The sequence below is a fragment of the Triplophysa dalaica genome, chromosome 13, assembly GCF_015846415.1.
Source record: "Triplophysa dalaica isolate WHDGS20190420 chromosome 13, ASM1584641v1, whole genome shotgun sequence".
NCBI lineage: Eukaryota > Metazoa > Chordata > Actinopteri > Cypriniformes > Nemacheilidae > Triplophysa > Triplophysa dalaica.
Genome location: NC_079554.1, coordinates 7640531 through 7666708, shown reverse-complemented (window position 1 = coordinate 7666708; position 26178 = coordinate 7640531). Strand labels below are relative to the sequence as shown.

The 26178-nt window shown below is 37.5% G+C and overlaps 2 protein-coding genes across 3 annotated transcripts in view; one reads left to right on the top strand and one right to left on the bottom strand.

The window, feature by feature from the left end:
• Positions 1-4657, bottom strand: part of plpp3 (phospholipid phosphatase 3) — a 37798-nt gene extending 33141 nt beyond the window's left edge. For both annotated transcript variants that reach the window (XM_056764145.1, XM_056764144.1), the window contains exon 1: positions 4131-4657. In XM_056764145.1, coding sequence (XP_056620123.1) covers positions 4131-4266 — 136 coding nt within the window. In that variant the 5' untranslated portion in view covers positions 4267-4657. The remainder of the gene's footprint in view (positions 1-4130) is intronic.
• Positions 4658-5997: 1340 nt separating this feature from the next.
• Positions 5998-23138, top strand: prkaa2 (protein kinase, AMP-activated, alpha 2 catalytic subunit). The gene is made up of 9 exons (XM_056764078.1): positions 5998-6271; positions 8498-8639; positions 12721-12814; positions 14309-14453; positions 15280-15367; positions 15662-15886; positions 18502-19003; positions 19100-19226; positions 19376-23138. Exons 1-9 carry the CDS (start codon positions 6178-6180, stop codon positions 19615-19617), a joined length of 1659 nt encoding a protein of 552 aa, XP_056620056.1. The 5' UTR covers positions 5998-6177; the 3' UTR covers positions 19618-23138.
• Positions 23139-26178: the final 3040 nt, after the last annotated feature.

Sequence of the window (26178 nt, the reverse complement as noted above, 5' to 3'; positions counted from 1 at the left end):
CTGTACCATCAAGTTGCCATTGGACCCGTGGCTTCGTAGGTAGCAAACATGCTCCGATACATCGCCGTTATGGTCAAACTCAGGTGAAGCTACTTCGAAGTTCTGCTCAAGAAAATACGGGATGTAAGATACACAACACAAGTTCAAATATTTTGACAAAATGTCTGTCAACTGAAGCAACTTCATCCGGTTGAGTTTTTAATGTACAAAATAGCTGCTTCAAGAAAGTACAGCTGTGTAAACATCAGGGCGTCACAACAGAAGAAGATAATGTACTATTACTTCAAAAAGACTTTATCAGCCTGTCTGACTGACAGCTACAGCCAGTCAAAGTCTTTCCTGCACACCATGTGGCAGCTTTAGACGGTCGACTTCAATTACACCCTGTGAATGAGAGAAAAAGGGAGGGTTCGAGACTCTGGGAAATGGCCTAGAAAAAGAGGGGGAATCACGTTTCACAGCACAGCTGGCCACACCTAGACGAAAGAGTCGGAGTGAAGAAAACGGGAGTGGGGTCTAGTACCTTTTCCTCTTCCCTCCCTTTCCTGAGCTTGCCCCGCATACATGCCGACTGCAAATTATGCCAGATGTCACTTCAGTGGAGGCCGCCCTTGGTCGGCGATGAAGAATTCGAGAAATTCTGGAAAATATTTATAGAGGTGGACCAGACCTTCTCAGCTTCAGAGGTGGAGGCTAATGCAGTCCGACCCATACGAGAGAGACTCCCAAAGGATTTTCTGGCACTCCATAACTCTACCATCGCCCTCTTGGAATGCCACGGATGAAGGAGAAGTTAAAAGCGGCTAAAAACAGCCAGAAATCACGCGAGCCAAACCTTTTCCTCAGCTTTGATCTTCTCACGAGGTTAGATGACTAATATTGAGACACTAAGGGCCAGGTAGTTCTCGGTGAATGTGAGTTTAGACTGTGGTGATATCTAATAGCGAGAAGTTCTCTTTTCCATCCCAGCATGTAAACAAGAAAACTCTTTTAGAAACTGATGCCTCCTAGGAGAGGCTCCAGGAACCAGCCTGGGTGAATCTTTCAGACCAGCTGAAACTGTATTAAATATCATGAGCAAGTCGTGATGTCTGCTCTGCATCTGTGGAGTTTGAACAATACAAATATCCTAAACTGATATGATGCATATTAGGGTGAATCTCACAATTCATGTCAGAAACATGCCCAGTTATAATTTAAATACAAAAAAATCATACATTTTCCACAAAAAAGCCTGTTTTAGGAGTTATCTCATTTTGGTTATCTCATATGTATACAATTGGAAAGTATCAATGCATCATAAAAGTATCTGTTGTTACACATTTGGAGAAACATGCCTCGAAATGTTTTCCTGATCTTCACACATGAATAAAAAGTAAATTTGAATCACAACTATTTACTCAAGCAAAACACTGACATCCCGAAAGAAAACTTAAGTAAAAACAGCTTCTCAGCCACCCACAAAGAATAAAGGAGAGGGTGAGAGAAAAGCCTGGGTGGGTGTTTGTATCTGTATGTTAAGTATTTCAGCTATCAGTGGCATGGGCAGGAATGCGGGCGACTCGCAACTCCAGACACCCTCAGGGGGGAGTGACATAAGGGGACACGCCTCCTTTGCGTTACTATAACTACTGTATGCAAATGAGCTGGGCTGCAGCTTCTCTGCTTAATCTCAACAGGAGGCAACGCTAAACATACTACGATCCGTCTGGCTGCTCTCTTAGGGTTCATTAACATTCATAATGCATTAGACACACTGCGGATACAATGCCCATAGTGATAAACTACTAATGAGAAGGAACAAAGCATCGCCGGTCTCGGTGAGAATGTATCGCATGTGTAAACATTAACGTTTGTAGTAAATTCTTGCAATAAAGCGGTAACTGAGAGCCTGCCCGGAGGTGGTTATCAGACATCAGAGAGACAGACTTTGATAACATGCAGATCTCCTCAACAGATGGAACCTGAAGTGGCTGATCTCTGGATGGGCCGCAGCGACAGCGCTAACAAAGCCCATTCAGTAATAGACATTCTTCACCCATCCTTTTCAAATCCCTCCAAATGCGACTCCACTCTTTCACATACACCCCCCACCCCAAACAACACAAAACAAACCGAGCCCTCTTGTCTTAAACATGACATGCAAATAACTTGATCTAACAGAAGATATTGTGTTCTTAGGTTATTCGTTCCATATGGCGTGTATGTTTACGTGTCTACATGTAAGCCACATATGACTGCACGTCTCATTTTGGTTGCGCTTTAAAAGGGCTGCAAAACACGCACAGGAAGCCCTGGGTGTTCGTTTTCATTAAGCAGCAGCTTTATTGTAAAGCAAAAAGGGAAGTTATTAGCAGAGAACTTCCAATTAACGTCTAATTTGGGAGCGCAAGTTCTATGGAAATGCTTTTAAACACCCCTGGTTGCAATGTCTGACATCGCTCACAGATATTTCCCCGCTTCTATTTCCACCTGCTGCAACGTGTCATCTTTTTCTAAAAGCAGGACAACCGTTGTTCATTGCCGTCAAAGGTTCGCGGGCGTTTTAAGCCGAAGACTCTAATTGCTTACAAAGCTTTAGCCCGTTTCCCTAAAGCGGCATGTTTAAGCCATTCGAACCCGCATTCCTGGGGACAAAAGGACCGGGACTTGTTCTGCCTCTAAAATCGAGAGAGAAAGTTGATATGATGCTGTGGCCGGAGTTAAATGCCAGCTGGCGGGGGGGGGGGGTTTGGTTGGAGGGTCATTTTGAGAGAATGTGTAAAGTTGAGGGCTGAAGTTTGTTAATCCCATCATTCCGAAGGAGGGTTTGAACTGACAGGCTTTGAGGAAAGATGAGAACCCGATGCTGTGATTGTTTCCAGGCATCTGAACGAAAAGCCGCCTGCTACAGTTCACCAAGAAAGAAATTATTAATGTTAATTTTACTTTATATAAAAAAAGAATCTCTCTGGAGCGATCTGGGGTTAAGTGTCTTGCTCAAGAGCTCAGAGGATCAACCTCTGCAGGTTTGAACCTACAACCTTTGGTTTGCAGCCTAGAACTGTAACCACTAGACATCATAACATAACACTGGGCCCCCGATGTACCCCTCATTTTCCAAATTCTCAATGTCGTGCTGAGATGACAAACCTAAATCTTAAAGGGGAGCACAATAAACATTGACGAGATTACAGCATGTGTTGGTTCTATTAAAATGACTTCGTATTTGTGCCAAGAACAAAGATGCACATGCACATGGGAGCAATTTACATATATCACAGTCAGAATAAACCTCACAGCTGTGAGTGTTTAAAAGAAAAAACAGCCCTGAAATCAGTAACATCACTACTCTTAAAAGCTGTGAACACGAAGTCATGTTTACAGAACTTGTTTTGACTACAGATTATTCTGTTACGTGCAAGTGATTGGTTAACCATAATAAGCATGTTCATATGCCACTTCGAAAGATGTCAACTAGGCGCAAAGGACCCAATGTTCACATCAACTCCTCGCTTCATATGAAATGTGAGAAAGCATACATTAAACCTTTTAAAATGTTGTTTCTTGCAAAGTTGATGGATTGTAAACAAGGAAGAACTTAAAACTGGTCTACATCAGGGAAAACGCCAACTTTTGTCATACTATTGTCTGAGATAAGACTTTTAACGGTTATTGTTCTGTCTACCAAGATAGCAATGCTGTTACAAAAAATAGCCCAATGTTTTTGCACCATTATGTCATTTTCAAAATACATAATGAGACAAAACATCATCTGGACTACAATTCTCCATCTGATGCACCTTGAACATGACATGTATGCACTAAATGCTTTATATCGTTTTAACAGATTTTTATTTTGTGCATGTCCTTTTGACTTTTTTTTAAAATAAACAAATAATTATTTACAGAGTGTAGAACTAAGCGATTTGTAACTGCAGTCACTATAATAATGCATTACAAATCATGTTTAGCCGAGTTGTATCTAAAAAAAATGGTCTTAAAAATAAAAAAACAGGAGTGCATAGAGTGTGTAACTGTTTAGTTGCACACTCCATCTCCTTAGCAATCTGCAACTGTGCAGATGATACAGGCTAATAAATGCATTGATGTTTCCCCATTGTTTCAATATTTCTCTATGAAGGACTTACCCAGGATAAGGCAGACGATATCTAGCACTATTAAAAGTTTCCTCTTGTTGTTGTCTACGCCGTTGTTATTTAACGTAGATGTTCCTCCGTTTCTTGTTTCAGGTGCCATCGCCTTCTCATACATATAGTTTTGCATTTGAAAGATCCTCCTTATTTCTTTGTCTTTAAAATCCGAGTCCGGCCAAACACGGAGATCAGATCTTCACGAAGGCAGTTCGTTATAGTGGTCTTGTCAATAAGAACGGGTCGTTTCAAGTGTGTGGAAGTTAAAGCTCCCAGACGTCCTGAAAAGTCAATAAAAACAATGAGACGTCCGTGCAATAATCAAGTCCATTCAACTTTCTACAATTGAACCGCAGTGTTACAATGAACCTTCTCTGTCTGACGAGTCGTCGTGTGTAAAGTAAGTGGCTTGTGAGCCAGTTCTACGCTACTTTAAGGCTTGAACTGAGAGCGGCGTTTTAAAACTAGGAGATCAACTCCAGTCTTTATGAATCCTCAGTTTGGTCTCCACCTCCTTCACTTCACTAAGCGCTCAGCCCCCTTCTCCTCTTCAGACACGCGCTGATTGAAGCCCACACTCCAGCATCATCCCACTCTCAAGCGGCCACTAACTCAGCGATCTGTGGCGCTCCAAGCGGCCCCCGCTGAAAAATTAGTTCATGCATTACAGTAAAGAGCACCAGCTGAACCTGTTGTCTTCATTCTTGGCATTGTATTTGTGCGAATTGATAAATGCGATTTTTCAATGCTGAAGAATGCTGAACTGTTACTGCGCGAAAATTAGCTTTTTTTAAATGATTATTCTATAATAGAATATAATCTATTCTGTAAAAAATCGGTGAAAAAGAAATTACCAAGAGAGCTAAATGTAGGTTAGTAATTACGTTAAGAAAACACAAGAACACGTCTTGCATTTTCGCATTTGCATGGCACCCTAATATTGCAGCTGAATAAAAAAATCACACATATATATATATATATATAGTGCACTTGAAGTCAGTGTATGTAGCACCATTTAAAGCGATGATGGGTTTTGGATAAAAAGCTTAACTTTAACTTAAATTTAACCTGTTTGTCCTTGTCTGAATTGTTCTATAGCCGATCTCCTGCCCGAATGCAGTAGTTAAACAGTTAAACAGAGAATAAGCATGATGATGAGTCTTGTACAATGTTTCTTGCTTTCTTGAGGCAGTGAGATGTTAAAACAGTACATCTAGAGTACAAAAAAAGAACATTAGATGTAAACTGAATACAGTTAGACAAAGCCCACAATATTTAAAATGCATTAAGATATTGGTTGTATCACCTATGCCTTGACACATTATTATTATTATTATTATTATTATTATTTCTCGTAGTAACAGTTTTATTGTATTGTCAGATGTCCCTGTGTATGCCCATTTGCGGCCTCTTCTGCAACGCATTTTACCTTTCACAAATTCCAACTACAAAATATCTAATACATTACTGCCCTCTAGTGGTGAAACGTATAATACACTCGCATTATGTATGAGATGATCCAGCAACATTTAGTTTTTACATTTTTTGCTGCAATTTATAGTTAAACAAGTTAGGTAAACCAGCTGGTAATTGTCGTATATGCTGAAAGAAAGCAACAGTGTGTTTTTGCTATTTATACACTGTTATTATGTTATGTAAGAAATGATGGTGCCAAAGTAAAACCCAATATACAAAACTAATGAAATGAAATGAGTCAATTCGGATATTTTGCAATGCCATAAAAGTTTCAATCATTCCCAGATGTAACAATAATCGCTGGTATGTTCAGTCTGCACTTAAAGTGCATATCTTCTTACGTAGAAGGCCAGAACATTACTTGTTTACTCAAACGACCCCGCCCCCACTTTCCATCACCGGCTTATCACTGATCCAGGAGCTGCTTGTTTGTGGACGGTTTACATGTTTTTTCCTGAAGCTGAATTCAGATCAGCAGTAACCCAGGAGGTTTAGCAAAGTGCTATCTAAATGTGCTCAAACCCGCCTCCTGTAACTGTAAGGCAGCCCAAGGATCTCACATAGTAAAATGGCTGAAAAGCAGAAACACGAAGGCAGGGTAAAAATAGGACACTACATCCTCGGTGACACACTTGGAGTCGGAACATTTGGAAAAGTGAAGAGTTAAGTCTATCCGTTTTTTACGACTGCGAGAACGTTGCATGGAATTAAAGTATGATCATGTGTTTTCAGTATTGTTAGCGCTGAACTTGCCGGCGGACGGTGTACGTATTTGACGTAGCAAGAACTGCGCAACAAGAGCTAGCTTCCGCGTCCCTCAAGGGGTTGAGAAGGCGTATGTCGTTAGAGAATACAACGCAGAGCTGGAAATTCTTTCAGCGCCACTGTGCCTTCAGCGCACTTGCAATCTTATTTGTAAACGTTAACCTTCATAACATCTGGGGAACTTTGTGACATTTTGGGAATGTTTGACTCTCAACAGTTTATAATTGCATCGTCATCCATTACGTTTGAACAGTCGTTGTGATGTTATTCACAGAATAGCAAGCGCGTTTAACCGATTATTTGGATAACATTTATTCCCTCAGACCATTTCACCACCACACCGTGTATGTCAACTTTATGTGTGCAAAATTGCAGTAACAGTATCGATAATGTTTGTATTTGCATGTTTAACCTGCCGCGCTGCTTTGACCTTGCGGTCATTTTATATTCTGAGCGTGAGTGGAAATGCCGTTCGTTTTAGGAACGACCTTTCATGCGGACGTTTGACAACTTGTGCGTGTTTAAGCTTCGCTGAACTCGAATCTGAACGAAACAGACTTCCAATACATGCTGTTATTACGTTATTGTTATGCTCGTTATTACTGTGCTCCGGTCTGCGCTCGTGTGCTATAATACCGTAATAAACTCTTTAACACGTGCGTTGATTCCTCTATTATCATCATCCGTGTGGCCCTAAAGGTATTTCCTGAAAAAATATAAAAACTGCAAAACGTAGACAGCATTTGTTTATCACAAGCGCGTGCAGCAATGTGAAATATTTGTATCACTCTCAACGCGCCTGTGATTACCAAAATGCTTTCTACGTAGGGAGCGTACTAGGTTTTGAGACACAGCCAATAGGCTAGCTGACATTATTCTGACAAACTGCAAAGCATTATGAGGTCAGCTGTTTGACAGATGACCTTGAAGAAAATAATTTGATCAAGACAGGAAATAAAACAGCCGTATTAATAGGCTCCACGTGAGATCTCATGACTGGGATTTAAACGCACTCAAGTGACGCAAACGTCACAGAAACTCATGCCGGCTAGAAAATATTGTACATGGATTCTAAAACATAATGGAAATACGATGGATAGTTTTATCTAATCGCTTAATGTTCACGCTGTATGTAGCTGAGAGGTGCGTTGTATGAATATAGTTCCACTGACTTCCTCCATTTCACATACTTAGGGTGTCATTGGACTTAAATATCCACAGGGAAAGCGCATTTGTTTGCAAGTGACCCAACTGTTGCCAGACATTTATAGATGCATGTTACTTCACATGGGTACAGCTCTTTTGTAGAAGGGCAGTTAATCGAGTTTTAGGTCAACATTTTTTGTTTACAAATAAAAAAATGTATGCTAAAGAACGTTATAAAGGGGTGAATAACAATAATGATTTATAGCAAAAGAAAATGAAAAACACAAAATATGTAAATAAAAGGTTTCAAAAGGACTGGAGGAATATGTAAAATATTTGAATATGCTCTTTCTTAGAAAACATACAAATGCTATTAAAATGTTCTCACAAAGACAATTTAATCTCTTAAAAATCGATTTAGTGAAAAACAGTTGATAAATGGACCAAATAATGGCTTAATCTATTAGTGCTTACAAGCGACCCTAAATGTGTTTTGGTTATTATAGTTCATTTATCAACAATAATGTCTAAATCTATGGGATTTCCCCACATTCCCCTTCTCTATTGAGGTATTGTAGAAATATGTATTTTGCTTTGTACAACGAAGCACAGAACTGATAATATATCAAACCAAAGCAATCTGACCATTTTATTTACACATTTTGCTCAAAATGAAATATTTAATACTAAATAAGCAATAGTCATAGTCAGGCTACTATTTGAAAGTCCTAACTCAGAGTATATCAGGTTTTGTTTGGTTGAAAGGAGAACTCAGACCTTGAAATGAAAGTCTTCTCTTGTCTTTGTTTTCTTAAAAGGTTTGTTTTGAAGAGGGTCACTGCCCCGCAGTGCTGATGCTTGCTTTCTTTGGAAAAAAAACGTATCTTTCATCAGCTGTGTTTACGGTACCAATCTGGTGGTGATGGTATTTCAGCTGAGTCTTTATTGATGTGTGTGTGTGTGTGTTTGGCCAACAGTTGGGGTGCACCAGTTAACTGGACATAAAGTTGCTGTGAAGATCCTAAATCGACAGAAGATCCGCAGTCTCGATGTTGTGGGGAAAATCAAACGAGAAATTCAGAACCTGAAACTCTTCAGACATCCGCACATAATCAAGCTGTGAGTCCTTAACAAACACACAAAATAACCAACACAATCTGCTGATCTGAATACGTTTGGATTATTTATTAAAAAAACCATACTTTGAGCAAAATCATATAGCTTTATATAGTGTTAATTGACTTCTCAAGACTCTTAAAGAAATAGTTTACCCAACAATAAAAATTCCTTTATCATTTTTCATCTCTGTTTCATTTAAAACCTGCACATAAACTCTTTCTTTTCGTAAACACAAAATAAGATAGTTTGAGAAATGTCTATTTGCTTTTGTGTCTGTGGGTTCAATGGTGTTCTGTATTGTTTGGTTACAAACACTATTCAAAATATCTGCTTTTATGCTGTACAGAAGAAAAAAGTCATTTTATTTTATGTGAACTAATGGTTTAAATTGCAATAATAAACTCATAATAGTCATTTAATCTGTTATGGTAACTGATAACCAGGCTCAAACACATTCTGCTTAATAGATTGTGGTAATATCTGCCCAAGTATTTAATAAATGAAAACAAAAAAAGCATATGTGTAGTATTTAATAGACGGATGTTAAACTTTGATAGCTTTTCTGTAGAATTCTGTGGGTGCAGATTTTGAACGGGCCTGTTTATAGACCATACAGCATTTCAAGGACCATTAAACAACCTAATGCTATGTGTTAGATGTGTGTTCGCCTTTTTAGTTTAGATTCCAGCTTGTTTATTAAACCTCTTGTGGCTACTTATATACTTAAACTATAGTTGAGTTGATTAGAGATGACAGTTTAATTAAACTTATTTTGTTTTCTGTAGTTTGGCTTTTAAAAGTAATTGGTTTGAATGAGGGCAGAAGCTCAACTACAAAGACAAACAGAGACCAGGTTCAGGGTGATTACTACTGGTTAGGGCTGGTGGGACAATGACATCCATTCTGTTCTCCAGTAAAACCAAAATGACATTAATAACTTCTGATAAATTTGCTGAGAGACATACTTCTGTATATTCCCTCTGCAAAGTAAAGTAAAGAGAACAAGCCAACAAATACCATCCAATGGCAAACAAAAAATCTTATTAAGAAATATACTGTGGATAAAACAGGTTATGAAAATCGATGTGACCTTGGACTTTTACAATCTGTTAAAGGGATAGTTCAGCCAAAATCTCCAATTTGTCGTTTATTTACTCACCCTCAGACCATCCGATGTAGGTGATATTTTTTCTTGAGTAGAACCATAAAGAAGATTGTTTGGTAAATCGCAGCCCTCTCTGCTTCATATAATGGGTGTCTATGGTGTCCGCCATTCTAAGAGTTCCTAAAGCACATAATTCCGAATAGCGGCTGCTGGCGACATGTTGACGTTTCGTGAAGTGACTTGCTCGATAATTTCATAAATTTGAGACGGCACATTATGGCAAATATTATTAAGAATGACGTTCAGTTTTATGAAAATATCAAACGATTCGCTTCACGAAACGTCAACATGTCGCCAGATCCGCTTTTTGGAATTATATGCTTTACGAACACTTAGACAGGTCTTATGATGCAGAGAGGGCTGCGGATTTACCAAACAATCTTCTTTATGGTTCTACTCAAGAAAAAATGTCACCTACATCTCAGAGTAAATAAACGGCAAATTTGAGTTTTTGGCTGAACTATACATACTGTATATCGCTCAACCTTATTTTAATTTGTGTGAAATTATAAATATTATGAAGGCATTTACCCTGAATGAGGTGCATAGGAGCTGACAGCAAACCTGCATCTTGCATAAAAGACTGTACTACTGTTTTATTTGTAACTGTATATACAATATGTACAATATTACCCCTTCAAATTCTAAAGTACTTGTGTAAAGTTTTTCATGGAAGCATAAGAATATTTTATGAACAGAACATTTGGAGAAGACTGAATAAGAAGTGACTAAACATGAATAAGAAATGATAGTGGTATTGCAATTACCATACAAAACCAAAAATGTAATGTCAAAAGTTCAGAACTTGTGACGTGCGGGTTAGTAGACACCATATTGTTATACCCACCATGTTACCAACCTGAGTAAGACACGTATCCCTGTTTGACCGAGAGCTCTTATACAATAGCTCACTGCTTGCTTTGATGCTGTTCTCTGGCTCTCTATGATGTGTCTGTGATGTACCAATGTAGAATTACCTTTTAGCTTATTGAGTATATGTCTTGATGATAATATGTCCCTGGACAACAAACCCAAACTTGCAATTTTTTTCAAATTTATACAACAATTGAAAGCTAAAAAATGAATAAGAGTTCAATTGATGTATTTATTTGTTAGGATAGGACAATATTTGGCCGAGATATAATCATTTAAAGCTCTGGAATCTGAGGCTTTTTACAGTAGGAAATCCACAAAATATCTTCATTGAACATGATCTTTACTCAATAACCTAATGATTTTTGACATTAAAAAAATCTACAATTTTGACCAACCATTCAATGTATTTTTGGCTATAAGTACTGATTATATATCTTCTCATGCTACTGAAGACTGGTTTTGTAATCTAGGGTCACATGTGTCATTAAAGGATCATGCAGAGGTTAAAGAGACCTGATGTCTTTGATGGTAGCTTCTGTAACATGAGCCTTATCGGATTGACCACTGAAAGGTTGAGGTATTCTGAGATGAAAAAGACCCCTCCACGGATCTTTTTGAAGAAGTGGGGATGTGCTCATCGTTGAACGGACGAGTCCCACACAGCAGTGCATAGAGAATGACGCCACAGCTCCATATGTCCACCTCTGGACCAGCATGTGTGTGTGTGTCTATCTGCTCTGTTTTATCAAGAAAATATCCTAAGAAAATGTTCAGACGGTTTTAAATGAGTTTTTCAACAATAATTTCTCCTTTCTTATTTGTTTTATTATTATTAGGGAAAAATTAACCACAACTTGTAATGAATTTGCATTAATAATATGTCATTATTCTAAGTGGATCAAAAATAAAATGTAGGGCACGCTTGATTTACCTTTTATCCTTTCATGAGTCATCTTGCTAAATATAATTTTTTCCACCCCAGTTGTCTAGACCTCCAGGGGGCCTACAGAAGGTTGCAGGGGGTCGCCAGAAATTTCACCTGCATAGTTTCCATAATTGTTTATTATATCTAGTTTATCTTTTCTCATTATACTAGTTGTTTCGCAAAGTTGCCACAGAACAAATACATTTGAATTGAAAATGTGTTTAAATGTCTCTTCAATGTTATATACAACTTAATGTAGCAAACTATTTGACTTTGGAAACAATATAAAGAGTTTATTATGTTATCATGTTTGTATTGTGTTTTATCTTGTTAGTTAGCTATTATTTATTTTGCTTTATTATTGCTTAAAATGACCCAGCTGCAGTTTGATTAACATTTCTTGGAATGCACAAGAAAAGGAATCATCTTTGAATTTATTTAAATGCAGTTTAATATGTTTTGCACATTTACTCTTCATGCCTTTATAAACCCACATTTACTTTTTATCTTTAAATGTTTCTTTATACATAAAAAATATAGTTTAGAAAAGGATCCTCACAAAAGGATATTACAATTCTTATTTGGGGGTCCTCCTTGGCATCATAAAGTTTAAAAACTCCTGGCTTAGATTGCATCACAGAAAGAGCCATTAAATATGGACGAAAGATTGCCAAAACAAAGGCTTTTTGTTTGGAATAACATACAATGATGAATTATGCACAATAAGACCAGATACATTACAAAGAAACTGCATAAAGAATTGATTTTGAATTGTCTTTAAGGGCTGTTTCACTGAAATGAATATGTCTGCTGCATTAAGGCTCCTGTCAGTGCACAATAATTTGATTCATGGTTTTACTTAATGTATATGAACAAAACTTATGCAGTAATAATTTATCCCCACGGCTTGGTCAGGCCAGTATGTCAGATTTGTAATCGCCTGCATTAAAATTATTTTCACTGGTTTTAAAAAAAATCAAAGGTATCAAAGGTTTTGTAATAATAGCTTCACATTGTATAGAATCGTAGAGACCTACATTATTGTATTTATTGAAAGCATCAAAATCCCTGTGATCAGTATTAACGCCTCTTTTTGTGTTTTTGTGGTGTTTCAGGTATCAGGTTATCAGCACTCCTACAGATTTTTTCATGGTGATGGAGTATGTGTCTGGCGGGGAACTCTTTGACTATATTTGCAAGCATGGAAGGGTAAGAATAATCAATCGAGCTCTAGCTAAAAATGTCATCAGAAGGCCAACAGGCTCTTAGAATAATGTGAATGGCCATTAACCTTCTTGGTTTGTGTCTGCAAATTGAACAGCAGTTCATAGATGTTTCAGTTCGGATTAAATAATGAACAAATTAATAATTCCAAGCGCAGTGTTCTGCAAAATAAACTGTCACATAACATTTTAGCAATATGGATTTCTTATTAATAAAAATATGGCTTAGTATTTTATATTAGTCATTTACTTTAAAGTTGTTTTATGAGCCTCAGGACGTTTAACATGGTTTTGTGACACTAGTCTAATTTGAGCATGGACAAACCTTTGATCTTCCAAACCTATTGGGGTTATGGGGATCCAGTTTATCCAAACAGCGACTGATCTAGTGAAGCATTTGTAGGCAGGTTCAGGGAGTTCATGTAGAAGGTTTGTGTGGTGCCGGATTGCTTATCACAGAAATGTGTGATGGTTCATGATGCTTGATGTTTTTACTTTGAAAACACAATGCAGTTGTGTCGCAATGGTCACATATGGACTCTCGTGAATTTTTTTATCTCGACGCAAACCTCTAGTTAAAGGTTAGATGTTTAGTGAATTTAGGTAATTTGGACATTTTTTTTATCGTCACCTTAATGTCTGAGAATCAGCCAATTCCTGAATTTACAAATTTATATAACTATAATAGAATAACAATATTGAGAAGAAAGTAAAACACATCATAAGACATCATAATGCAGTTGACCAAAAATTATATTTAAATGGGCCATATTTAATATGAACAAATGTTATTTAATATGTTTGAATTAAGAAAAATTTTAACCAAGCAGTATTTATTATTATTATTTTATTAAAATATATCACATGTGAAAATCCTTTTCTAACAAAAGGTTTTAATACTTTAAATATTACAAGCTTTTTTAGAAAATGTTTTAAATATTAAAATAATTTAAATGTTAAATTATAGAATGACACTATTCAAGTACTGTTTCACATAAAGCTAATAGAACATATTTTAACACCGTCTGTTTGTCAGACCAGTGGAATATATCCATAGTTAATGTGCACATCTGGGGTTACTTAGCTAGGACACCTGTGTAAACTTTAGAAAGTTCATACGGCCAGAAAAAGAGATGTTGATAATTAAGTCATTTAAAGATCAAATGTCACTCGAATGAAAATCATGTATTTTTCATCTGGAGTTAAGTGCAAAATTGTCCAAAGAATGTTTTAGGTCCATAGTATTAAAGCAATATAACTAACTCTCTGCATAACTTTATACTCTGCACTAATAGTAGTAATAATAATATTTAGCATATTTAGTATTTAGTTAAAACCATAAATATGTGTATGTGTAATATGAATGAACTCTTATTACAATCAATTATATATAGGCATTAGAATTGTAATACTATCTGTATGTGTTGTTTAAGTACATTCTTGACTTGTTGATGTTACAGTAGATTTCTATCACGTGTAGGTTGAGGACACAGAGGCCAGACGTCTTTTCCAGCAGATCATATCAGGGGTGGATTACTGCCACAGACACATGGTGGTGCACAGAGACCTCAAGCCTGAAAATGTACTGCTGGATGGCAACATCAATACCAAGATTGCTGACTTTGGTACACACTTCATATATGGTTGAAATTCCAAAATCTAGGTTATTTCAAGGTATAAATAAAAAAAATCCACGTTTTCATTATTGCCACAGATTTAGATATGCCCTGATATAAATTGTTTATTCTATTGTATGAGCTCGCCATGGCCCATTAGGGATGGGCTCGAGTACTCAAATGCTCGGACGTGACATGACGATGATGAAAACAATGATAGTTTGGGTCTTTCAATCCTTTTTTTAATACAAATATTTCTTTCTTTCGGATTGGTTACCCCCGCATTTCGGTACCCAGAGATTTGATTGGTTGCGTTTTGAGAGTTTGAGGTCTTAGTCCGGAGCACAGAGAACGTGCGCTCAAATTCATAAGAATGGATTAAAAACGCTCCGCACCAGTATATTTGGAAACAAAATGTCAGTTGAGACCACTACTATAACAGACAAGTCAGAAAAGCATTAGAGACTTGACCAACGGACACTGACAGACAGAAATGCGACCAGGCAGAGATGACGCTTCACCTCACAATGATATATTTCTTTGCTGTATCTTCAAAAACATTGCTAGTGAATTTTTAATAATCTAACAGTGTTGATTTAATTATTTTCTTAGTCTTGTCATAGTTTTTATCAACATAAATTTTCATATCAGTGTTGTAATTAAAAAAAAAATATTGTGACCATGAGGGACATGCCCCGCCCCTTAATGCCCCCCAATTCATCAGGGACTTGTTTTTCAAGCCTGTCCAGTACTCGAAATGAAATATGATTAAAAATACCCATCCCTATGGCCAATCAAATCTGTACTCATTGTGGTTGTCTGGTGCTGATGTCAGGTCTGTCAAACATGATGTCAGATGGAGAATTCCTGAGAACGAGCTGCGGATCACCAAACTATGCCGCACCAGAGGTCATCTCTGGAAGGTGAGAAGTCATTAGGTCGACCCAACAACCCAATGAACACGTTACATCATGTTCAATTCTTGTCCATTAAAGGAAACAATATTATACTTCATGTCAATAAACCCAAGTGTGACTCGCAGAAACACCAGTTCAACAAACCCTGGCCAGCTGATTCCTTCGCATTGTGGACTGCATGAATACAATACACATAAATATTATATTAGGCCTGCATTCATTTTTGATGTTGTACAGTTTATCTTCCTGGCATCCAAACAGCTAGTGCACATACACAATAACATGTATGTTGTGTCTCAGGCTGTATGCTGGTCCAGAGGTGGACATATGGAGCTGTGGCGTCATTCTCTATGCACTGCTGTGTGGGACTCTGCCGTTCGACGATGAGCACGTCCCCACTCTATTCAAAAAGATCCGTGGAGGGGTCTTCTACATGCCAGAATACCTCAACCGTTCAGTGGCCAATCTGCTTATGCTCATGTTACAGGTGGACCCCCTGAAGAGAGCTACCATCAAAGACATCAGGTTGTTATCAGTCATTATAACTTATGCACACATTTTCAATGCAAAAGAATCACTTTAAGAGAGTAGCATATAGATTCCCTGAAAGCAAACCTTTAAGATAGGACTAAAAAACACTTAAATTAAAATTCCAACATCAAGTTTTATCCCTCTGTTTTTAGTAGAAGATAAAGTGATAGTTCACCCATTTACTCACCCTCTTCTCATTTCAAACCCGTATGATTTTTTCCAGAGGTCATGTTAACTGAAAATTCTCCGTTGTTATACTAGTGACGGAAAAATCTGAAGGTCGTCCGTCATTTTGACAATTACAATGTGGGAAGTTTGTAATGCCCCCTTTCTCGAGTCGGTAGCATCCATTCATTTCCTTTCATCAGAGGTACCCCTGCGCTGAACACGATCGCAATGGGACGTGTATGTTTCCCATTCATTACTCATAAATGCCTCGTCCATTCAGGAAAACCCATGCGGGATCAGTGGAGACTTGCGATGCGGAGCCAGGAGTTGTATACGGCCCGCCACTGTCTAATTTGTTTCACCATAGTTTCTTATCTTTTTACACTTTTTATCATAACACAGCGATCTCTTACGTTGTTTGTGGCATTGTTTGGATCTGATTCTGCAAAGCATGCAACTGTCACTCAATCAGTCTCGCACTCGCACAAACTAGTGGTGTGGTGTTAAAGCGGTCATATGGTGCGAATACGTGTTTGTGTCTTTGGTGTGTTATAAGTGTTATAAGCCCATGCATGTATTAGAGACCTGCATCCAGACCTGCCTGAAACGCCTTGTGTAACAACTTCCCCTCAGATCTACGTCAGTTCGTGGTATGATTTGACTTATGGTGCTGTAGAAAGGTTCAATAAAAGGAAGGAAGGAGACGGGAACCGGCAAACATTTAAAAATTTAATCCAACATAATCAAAAGTAAAAAGACAAGCGGACGCCCCTCATGGTCGATGGCCAGCAAATACAACATAAATACAAACATAAACATGTTCGGGCCCGGTCCTCTCTCCTCGACGGTCTGGTCGCTCATTCTCTTATATACTCCCGATCTCCTACGTGATTCGAGCTGGCGCTCATTAACAATTACTCACCGGTCTCGAACCACGTTCTCGCCCCGCCTACTCCACTATAGGTGAGTTCCGACCAGACGCGATTAAAGCATTAAGTACGAGTGATTTACAATATAAGTCAATGCAGACGCGATAGGACATTCTGCGTTGCGATTCGCACAAAGGAGGTGGCGTGAATTGAGCTTTTCGGGCATTAGATGCAACACCTGAGTTGAAAAATCTGAACTTTGGCGAATATTTGCACCGCGTTAACCAATCATGCGCTTGCTCTGGTAGTGACATGATTACGACGTAGCGAGCAGAGGCAGAAATCCGAAACAACTATGGAGGACCAAATCATTGTCGCTGTATATGGATACCTGAAACTATAGGATACTGCGAATGAGCCGAACGAGTCTACGCTGTTTTTCAGCCTTCCATAGCACATAAAGTGTAGCTAACGTTACCCTCTCAACAAAAGCCATCTCAGCCATTTCGTAACGAGACTGAAAACGCCTGACAGAAGCACCTCTCATGACTCAAATTTGCGTCTGTTGTGAAGCGAATTTCAGGTGCGAATGAAGCAAGTAAACTCAAAATTAAAGCTTCCAAAGCTTTCCTGTAACTCAGTGGTAAGAGCATTGTGTTAACAACGCAAGGTTGTGGGTTCGATCCCAGGGGATTTTACATACCTATGTAAAAAAGTATAGGATAATGAAATGTAAGCTGCCAAATGCATAAAAACTATGCACGAATAGCATGAATATATTCGTATAAGCCGCGTCTGGTGTGAACGCTCAGTTAGGCCGCCCGAATGTAAATCCAAGTAAGGTGGCCGTACCTGTCAGTAAAATTGCTTTGAGACCTGATGTGCCGGATATGGTATGAGACATTAAATTTCCGTCACACGCTTGCAGTATTCGACCAATCACAACGCTCATGTTAAATGGCCAATCATAGCACAACTAACTTTTCAGAGCAATTAGCTTTGTAAAAAATCTCCACGTTTCAGAGAGGCGGGTCAAAGAGGAGATACAAACATGGATGTGGACAATAAAGCATTTTTGAACCTAACATCGTGTATAAATATTGCATTACATCCAAACAATATTTTTAGTTTTTGCCGTGTCATATAAACGCTTTAACTGACTTTTGATCTTTCAGAGAAAAATATGAACATTTGTCTTTAATTAGTATGCAGAAATATTAAATATGTAAACAACTTCGGCTTTATTGGGTATTCAGTTGTATTCAAATACAGTAAGGTCAGAGAGTAAACACATGTACGTCGCGATGACATTACAGTCACAGATTACCTTGCAACAAAGTGACGGGTATAAATAGATTATGACAGATTTATTGGTGCTGGCACTGTTCAGTTACCAACTTACTTCAAAATATCTTTTGTCTTCTGCGGAAATAAGTCATACAGGTTTGAAATGAGAGAGGGTGAGTAAATGATGACAGAATTTTCATAATGCAAATCGTTTGATAATATTCCTGAACGTAATTTCTGCAAATATTTTGGCTCATCTCATGGACTCTACTTTCATTTGCACAGAGAGCATGAGTGGTTTAAACAGGACCTAACAGGCTACCTCTTCCCCGAGGACCCCTCATATGACGCCACCGTCATAGACGAAGAAGCTGTGCGGGAGGTGTGCGAGAAGTTTGAATGCACTGAAGCCGAAGTTCTGAGCAGCCTCTACAGCGGCGACCCTCAAGACCAGCTGGCCGTCGCCTACCACCTCATCATCGACAACCGGCGAATCATGAACCAGGCCAGTGAGTTCTACCTAGCCTCCAGTCCCCCGACCGGATCCTTTATGGAGGAGGGCATGCCCCTGCCACCAGGGGTTAAACCTCACCCCGAGAGGATGCCCCCCCTCATGGCCGACAGCCCCAAGGCTCGGTGCCCCTTGGATGCCCTTAACACCACCAGACCCAAACCACTGGCGGTGAAGAAAGCAAAATGGCACTTGGGCATAAGGAGCCAGAGCAAACCATATGACATCATGGCTGAGGTTTATCGTGCCATGAAACAGCTGGAGTACGAGTGGAAGGTAAGTGGCTGTTTACATCCTCCAAAAAAAGAATAATACTCAAACTGAATGGCATTTAGTAAGAATATAGATTTTTCAATCTCTTGGCCGTTGTAGGTAGTGAACCCCTATCACCTGAGGGTACGTAGGAAGAACCCTGTCACAGGAAATTTTGTGAAGATGAGCCTACAGCTATACCAGGTGGACAATCGAAGTTACCTGCTCGACTTCAAGAGCATTGATGGTAAATTTTAATCAGTCAAACATCTAAGCAGTTTTTAAGATAAGATAAGATAATATAAGGTGTTTTAAAGTGTTCTCAATATCAAAACCGTTTGCATGTTCATTATCATGTTATGACGTATTATTGAATATCGGCGTGTCTAATTTTAGATGATATAATCGAGCACAAGTCTGGCTCATCCACACCGCAACGTTGTGGATCTACTGCCGGTCTGCATCGCCCACGTCTCAGCATCGATTCTGCAACTGTGGCGGTTGAAATGCCCCTGCTCAGCAGCTCTTTGCCGGGATCACTCACCGGGAGCACACCCATGCTGGCACCGCGACAGGGCAGCCAAACCATGGACTTCTTCGAAATGTGCACCAGCCTCATCACAACCTTGGCTCGCTAGGTTTTCAGCCGCTTCACACCCATACGTGTGTCAACCTCTTATTAACCAGTCTAAAGGTGAAGGGTTAGGGGGTTATGATTTCTAGAGCCGGAACGTACAATCGTACAGTTTTCAATAATGGCACTATCTCATACAGAAGCCCTATATAGTGTTTGAACACCTAAGACCCAATTATACATGCATGACTTTCATTGTGATGGATAACAACACATCAAACCAAGTGTCATCTGCAAACAAAAAAGGAGTTTTTAAAACTAACTTGATGTTATAAGCCGTTTTTGCACACAAAGTAGTCAAGATTATTTTAAGAACATTTATGAAGTACAAAGAATTCAAACACTTTGTCCTTGTTTTACACATATTAATAATAATAATTCATTCACGTACACAACATTTTTTATTTATTAATTTCAACCTTTTTAATTTTTTGGGTAGGTGTCCAAAGACGTTTTTGGGGCCACACTACAAGTTATTGCTGTCTTCATTGGGTTGACATTTAAACATTTCTGGATTTACATACACATTTCTTTTGATAATGCTTGTTATTCATATGTATAATACAATATATTTATATTCTCATATCGATCACTTGAGTTGTATAGTTTAGTATATACATATTGATTTGCAATGACATACCAAAAAAGATTTACACATAAATAGCAAAGAGGATCTTTATTTAATGATTTTAGAGATACTTTATTTTACAAAGACATAGTACCTATGTGCATTATTTTCTGTAGGCATTCATTAATAGAGAAAATAACATATATTGAGTGTTGCCGACTTGGCTTCCAGTCCATTGAGAACATTTACCAAGTAGCAGTGTGAATAGTGTTGGTCAATGTATCACAGTAAATCTAAACAGATACACACCATCGCTTCTATCAGCAGATGTAAAGTATGCAGACCTGTGGTCATGACCGTGACTTTAAAGTTTTGTCTGCGCCTCAGAGGCCTCATGGACTCTACTGCTGCCAGACAAAAACAAAAATGCTCGTCAAGGGCAAACAGATCAGCCAAAGCATAGACTTTGTGCCTTGATATGGCTAAAATTTAAGCAAAGAATTCAAGAGGAGTGATGAATGGGGAAAGAAATCCTTGTTGTGCGACAGTAAGTCTATATGAATGCTGCTTACATTTTTCTTAGTATAGCCAGAGAGAGATATTTAGAACATTGTCCTCGAGTTCCACGTTCACATTATTTCTGTCAGCGCATTTTAACTGGTTTCCAGTCGGGACCTGGATTTTAACTGAAAATAAGTGAACGATTAAACGAAGCTACTACTAATATTTATTGTACAAAAATATCCTTACCAGGAACTGCATAAACCCAAGATTACCCATATTTTGATATATTTTCTTTTACATCGTATAGTTTTGTTCATTAGTTTACTGTTTGTCAAATTTGGCAAGCTTCTACCAGGTTATGGTTGAATCTGCAGGTGAATTTGCACCTATGTCAAATATGTCATATATTCATATTCAATTTATATAAACATATAAATCAAACAATGGATGTTGTATGTAACAAATGGTGACTCAAGCCAAGAGCCTTTAGAAGAGAAAGCCACGTTATCTCCCGTGGGATGCCTTAAATACATACTTTATATACTTTGTTATAATCAAAAATTAGATTTTTTTCTGTGTGCATTTGTTTATGGAGTAGATCCCATCTATTCATTAGTTGCATATATTTATTGTTTATTTACACTCACTTCTTTAGTGTTTTGTGAACAAACGACAAATGGTTTAATGGGGTTTCAGGATAGACATTTGTTGCTGCTGTATTTGTGCCAACGTGTATTTTTGAACAATTTTAACATGGAACACAAAATAAATGGAAGATTATTAAAAAGAGAGAGTAAATAACACTAATGTTTAATGCAGAGAGTAAAGAAATAATTTCATGAAACAGGGCAGCCAAAAAGGTAGTAGATTTGACGAATCGCATAATCTAACTGCTTCGCCATTAAGTGATACTCCACCCAGAAATGAAAATTCTGTCATCATTTACTCAACCTCAAGTTCCAAACCTGCATACATTACTTTGTTTGGTTGGACACAAAGAAAGCCATTTGGAAGAATGTTTGCAACTGATAGTTCGGAGGCACCATTAATTTTTTTGAAAATAAGACATTTTGAGCAAATAAGGAAAACAAATAGTTCTTGGGCACCTTTGACTACCTTTTTTTTAATACCATGGTAGTCAATGATGTCCCAGAACTGTCAATTGCAAACATTTATCCAAATATCTTTCTTTGTATTCAACAGAACTAAGACATTTATTCAGATTTGGAACAACTTAATAATAAAGTTAATTAAGTAAATCATGACAGAATTTTGGTTGAACTATATCCCTTTACCCAAACTTGAATCCATTTCTTTATGTTGAACTATGTGCAGTGTACACAGTCAGATCGCTTTATTCTCATACAGCAATCTAGCTGGCTCCCAACTCAAAACATTGTAAATGATGTTGAATCTACCCCACTTGTCTTGTACAGAATGGTTGAATATCTACTGTTGTGTGCATGGAGTAGCAGTATGCTGTATTTTCATGATACACACTTGAAGTTTCAATGTACCATCGAATGTTTGACGAAAAGGTTCTCATACAATTCACTTGTCAAATTTATCAAAACTATCATTAATCTAAAATGCTGTAAATGTGATGCCTCCAGAAAGTCAGATTGTAGATTCTATCGGATTCAGTTTAAATATTCTGATATTGCCAAAGGAGATTAGACTGAGTTTGTCAGAATCGGTTTGTTTTTCAGAATTTCTTGGAGATTAAAAGCCTTTGATACACACTTTTAGCATTTTCCTTTTAATCCCAGTTTCCCACAATCTCAGGCCTTTCTCTAGGAAGAAAGTGAAATCTGCTGATGCATCGCTTGAGAAAATAGTCGAGGTGATTTTCTGCCCCCTGCTGCTGGACATTTGCCATTGCATTGCTTGACACTCTTGCAGAGCCCATATTAGGAATTTTCTGCACCAGTAGGCCCATAGAATCACTCCCAACCTCTGATGTGACTGAATGTGTCATTTGGAGGCCAGGTTATCCACAGGGCACTTTTGTTTATGTTAGCTTAATGGTGCAAGTTCGTTTTGTTGTAAGTGTTCATTTTTGGTCAAGAGAGTTTATGACCACTACAAGTTTATTGGGGGCATTAATGTGATTGTCCCTGCTTCAGCTCATGTTTAGTGTTTTGTCTATGTACAAGCATTTGTGCTGGATATTATACCATCTCTCTCTCTCTCCGGTGTGGTGTTAAATAAATATGTACAGCTTCCCGGAAGTGAATAATCTGTTTTCTTCCTGTTTTTTGAGCACCACTGGGAGAAATGACCTCCGTCTTTCACTGTTTGTCTACATATCTCTGTTATCCTGTGTACATGTCTGTTCCTGTGAGTGTGCGGATTGTGTTTTTACAAAGTTATGCACTGCATGGTGTTGTTGTTCTGATTTGCACTTTAATTTTTATTGTTAAAAAATAAGGAAAAATAAAGAGTTATATGCATTTTGTAGTTTGCCTAATTATTTTAACATTTCTAGTGATATGCTTTAACATTAGCACTTTGGAGCAAATCGACAGTAGGTGCGAATAGAAGTGACCTCAAAACTTTCCAGCAAGTTTTTGGAAAACAACACAAAATGCCGAAGCAGCCGTGGTATTTTAGTATGACTTTACATACAATAGAAATACAAAATCCAAAACACAAACACTACAAGCATGAATATATTTCCCTAATTCCAAGACTGGGAATCCTTAAGCACAAAGTATTGTCTGCAAGGCCTAGCAAAAATGTAATACTAAGTAATCTAATGCAAACATACACAATGGTATTATAGACCTTTAAGTTGCAATCCTAAATCTGTAAGGAATTGCACCTATATGTTTGTACAATGAGTCTAAAAGGCTATATATTCTTAAAACCTTACCGAGCACTTTGCTTTAACAAGATTTAATTTGCTTTTACGGGGATAAGATCTTAAATATCCAGTTGTTTTGGTTTACCAATTTATTCATGTGTTCAGTTAGGACTTTCAGCACAGATATTAACTGCTTAATGTCTGTCACAGAATCGATTATGTACAGCACACAATGAACAGATCCCGGATATGTAGCTGAATGTAGAACAAGCAAATGAAATAATACTTACTGTAGATTAAAAAAACAAGATCTCGTATTACCACACAGAGCATTTTTTACATAGACTGAACAACATGAGGAAACAGATCCTCCCTGTAGTCAATAGCTTACTTAGATACATTTACAGATTTACACACAGTCACAAACATCATTTTTCACACTTGACAGACACATCATCTTAGCATGGTAGCATAGCAGGGACCTTTTGCATTATTTTTTGGAGACTTTTATGGACCTAGAATAGAAAAACATGTCAGTATGAAAAGTGCAAACTTTGTTGCATTTGACACTCTAAAAATACAAAATAAATGTTATTATATTTTTATTGTTATTATATTATATTATTAAATTTAGTATTGCTTATTCAAAACAACCCAACTGCAGTTTGATTGATATTAATTGGAATTCACAATAAAAAACATGATTATTATATATTATTTAAAACATTATTTTATTATTATAAACATTATTTTAAACAGAGTTAACTGTTTTTATCAAATAACTCTTCTTCTATTGTTATTGTTATTATTATTATTATATTTATTTGGTTTTTTAACAAGCCCAGATTGTGTACATAGTGATGGCTCAAAGCTGATGAAAGACACAACATGAAATAAAACCGTAACAACAAAATAATCGTAATTTTTTGAAGAGATTAAATCCTATTATACTGATCAATTCCGGTGAATTTCAGCAATACGAATCTACTATGAATGGCATGGTCAAAGTACCATCAACTATATTCAGTGAAGAAATCATTGTTGTACTATCTTAAATAAGCATAGATATTGACCAATCAGCATCAAGGACCGGAACTATCTGTTATAAACAACCGTTTTCCCCAGGTTAACTCATCTCATACGTACTTGCTGTAAATTGGTACAGAATCGCCAGCGATGATGTCAGCATACAGATCTGGAGGAGGAAGTGTCTTGAAGAATGGAATGTCTAGATCTTCCTCTTGATTTCTGGAAAGCAATGAAAAAATAAATAACAGATACTAAGTTACCGAGGGTACATGTAGATAGCATTGCAGGCCAAAGGGAATGAGTCAGGCTTTCAGAGAACCATCTCAGATATTCATGAAAAACCAGTCTGATCACATACTACAGGAAAGTCATCTCATGAATTACTGTCTGTGACGTGTGAGAATTTGCGCATATGCATGTAAATGTGAATACTTACAAATAGCCAGGATTGTCTTTGTGTGCAAACAGACGAAACCAGAAGTGGGGTAAAGAAAAAGAAAACAAAAGTGAGTGTGGGTACATGTGATTCATTATAAAATGAAAAGATGACAGAGGCAAAACATACCTGCTTTAGACATTTCCAGTCTTGATGGACAAACGACCCATTATGAAAAAAGAAAGAATGATTATTTGCAGTCCAATAACCTTAAAGCTGCACTACGAAAGCTGTGGACTCTATCAACATTTGTGACGGAAATACAGAATAGCAAATTTTGTATTTTTTTCTACATTCGTTTTGACTGTGATCAGTAAATAGAAATAAAGAACGTCTTCACAAGATGTAGATCTAAAAAAAATAAAAGATATGACATCTGAGTGAGCATGTACATCTATGTACATCTGCTGCGTCTTCTCTTTGTGTCGGACACAAATAATGATGGAGGTCTTAAAATCGCATAGTGCAACTTTAACATGTAAAGAAAACTTCAGTGAATCAATAAAGACACAGAATAGCAAAGCGTTGACGGTAATGTCCTACATTGGTGCCTTGTTTATCGGTGGAGGCGAGGGCGTGTTGGGTTGTGTGAAGAATGTGGATAGTCTCTGAAGGGCTTCATGTTTTGCGCTGCAATACACAAAACACAATTATTCATTCTTCTGTTTTTGATGTGAAACATATTATTTTAGACAGCTCAAAGGTGGAGCTCTCATACATAAGTATGATATGTGTCATTTTAATAAAGAAAACTAAAATAGAATGGCCCTTACCCCGGATTTGTGTAATTTCCATCCGTCTCTGTTTGTTGGACAGGATCTGGTTGACTCACTAAAACAAGCAAATACATACATTATTCAGTGCAAGTTATTACGGATTAAAGAGACAGTTCACAAAATAATGGTATCATTTAGTCATTATATTACTTTCTCTATTCAGGTCATTTTGTTAACTATAACCTTTTGTCTTCCACACAGGAAAAAAAACGTCATATGGGTTTGGAATAATATGAGGGTGATTAAATCGTAACAGAAATTTGGGTGCATAATAGAGAGAGCATAATATTGAGAAAATGAACGATTCAATAATAAATGACCATATAAAAAGCAATATCGTAAAAAAAAACTATGAGCAGGTGAATGCTAAAATGGATATAGTTCAGTGTTTTTATATCTGTCGTGGCTTTCCCTGTGAAAATTTTTCGATAGTGTCTCTGTGTGAA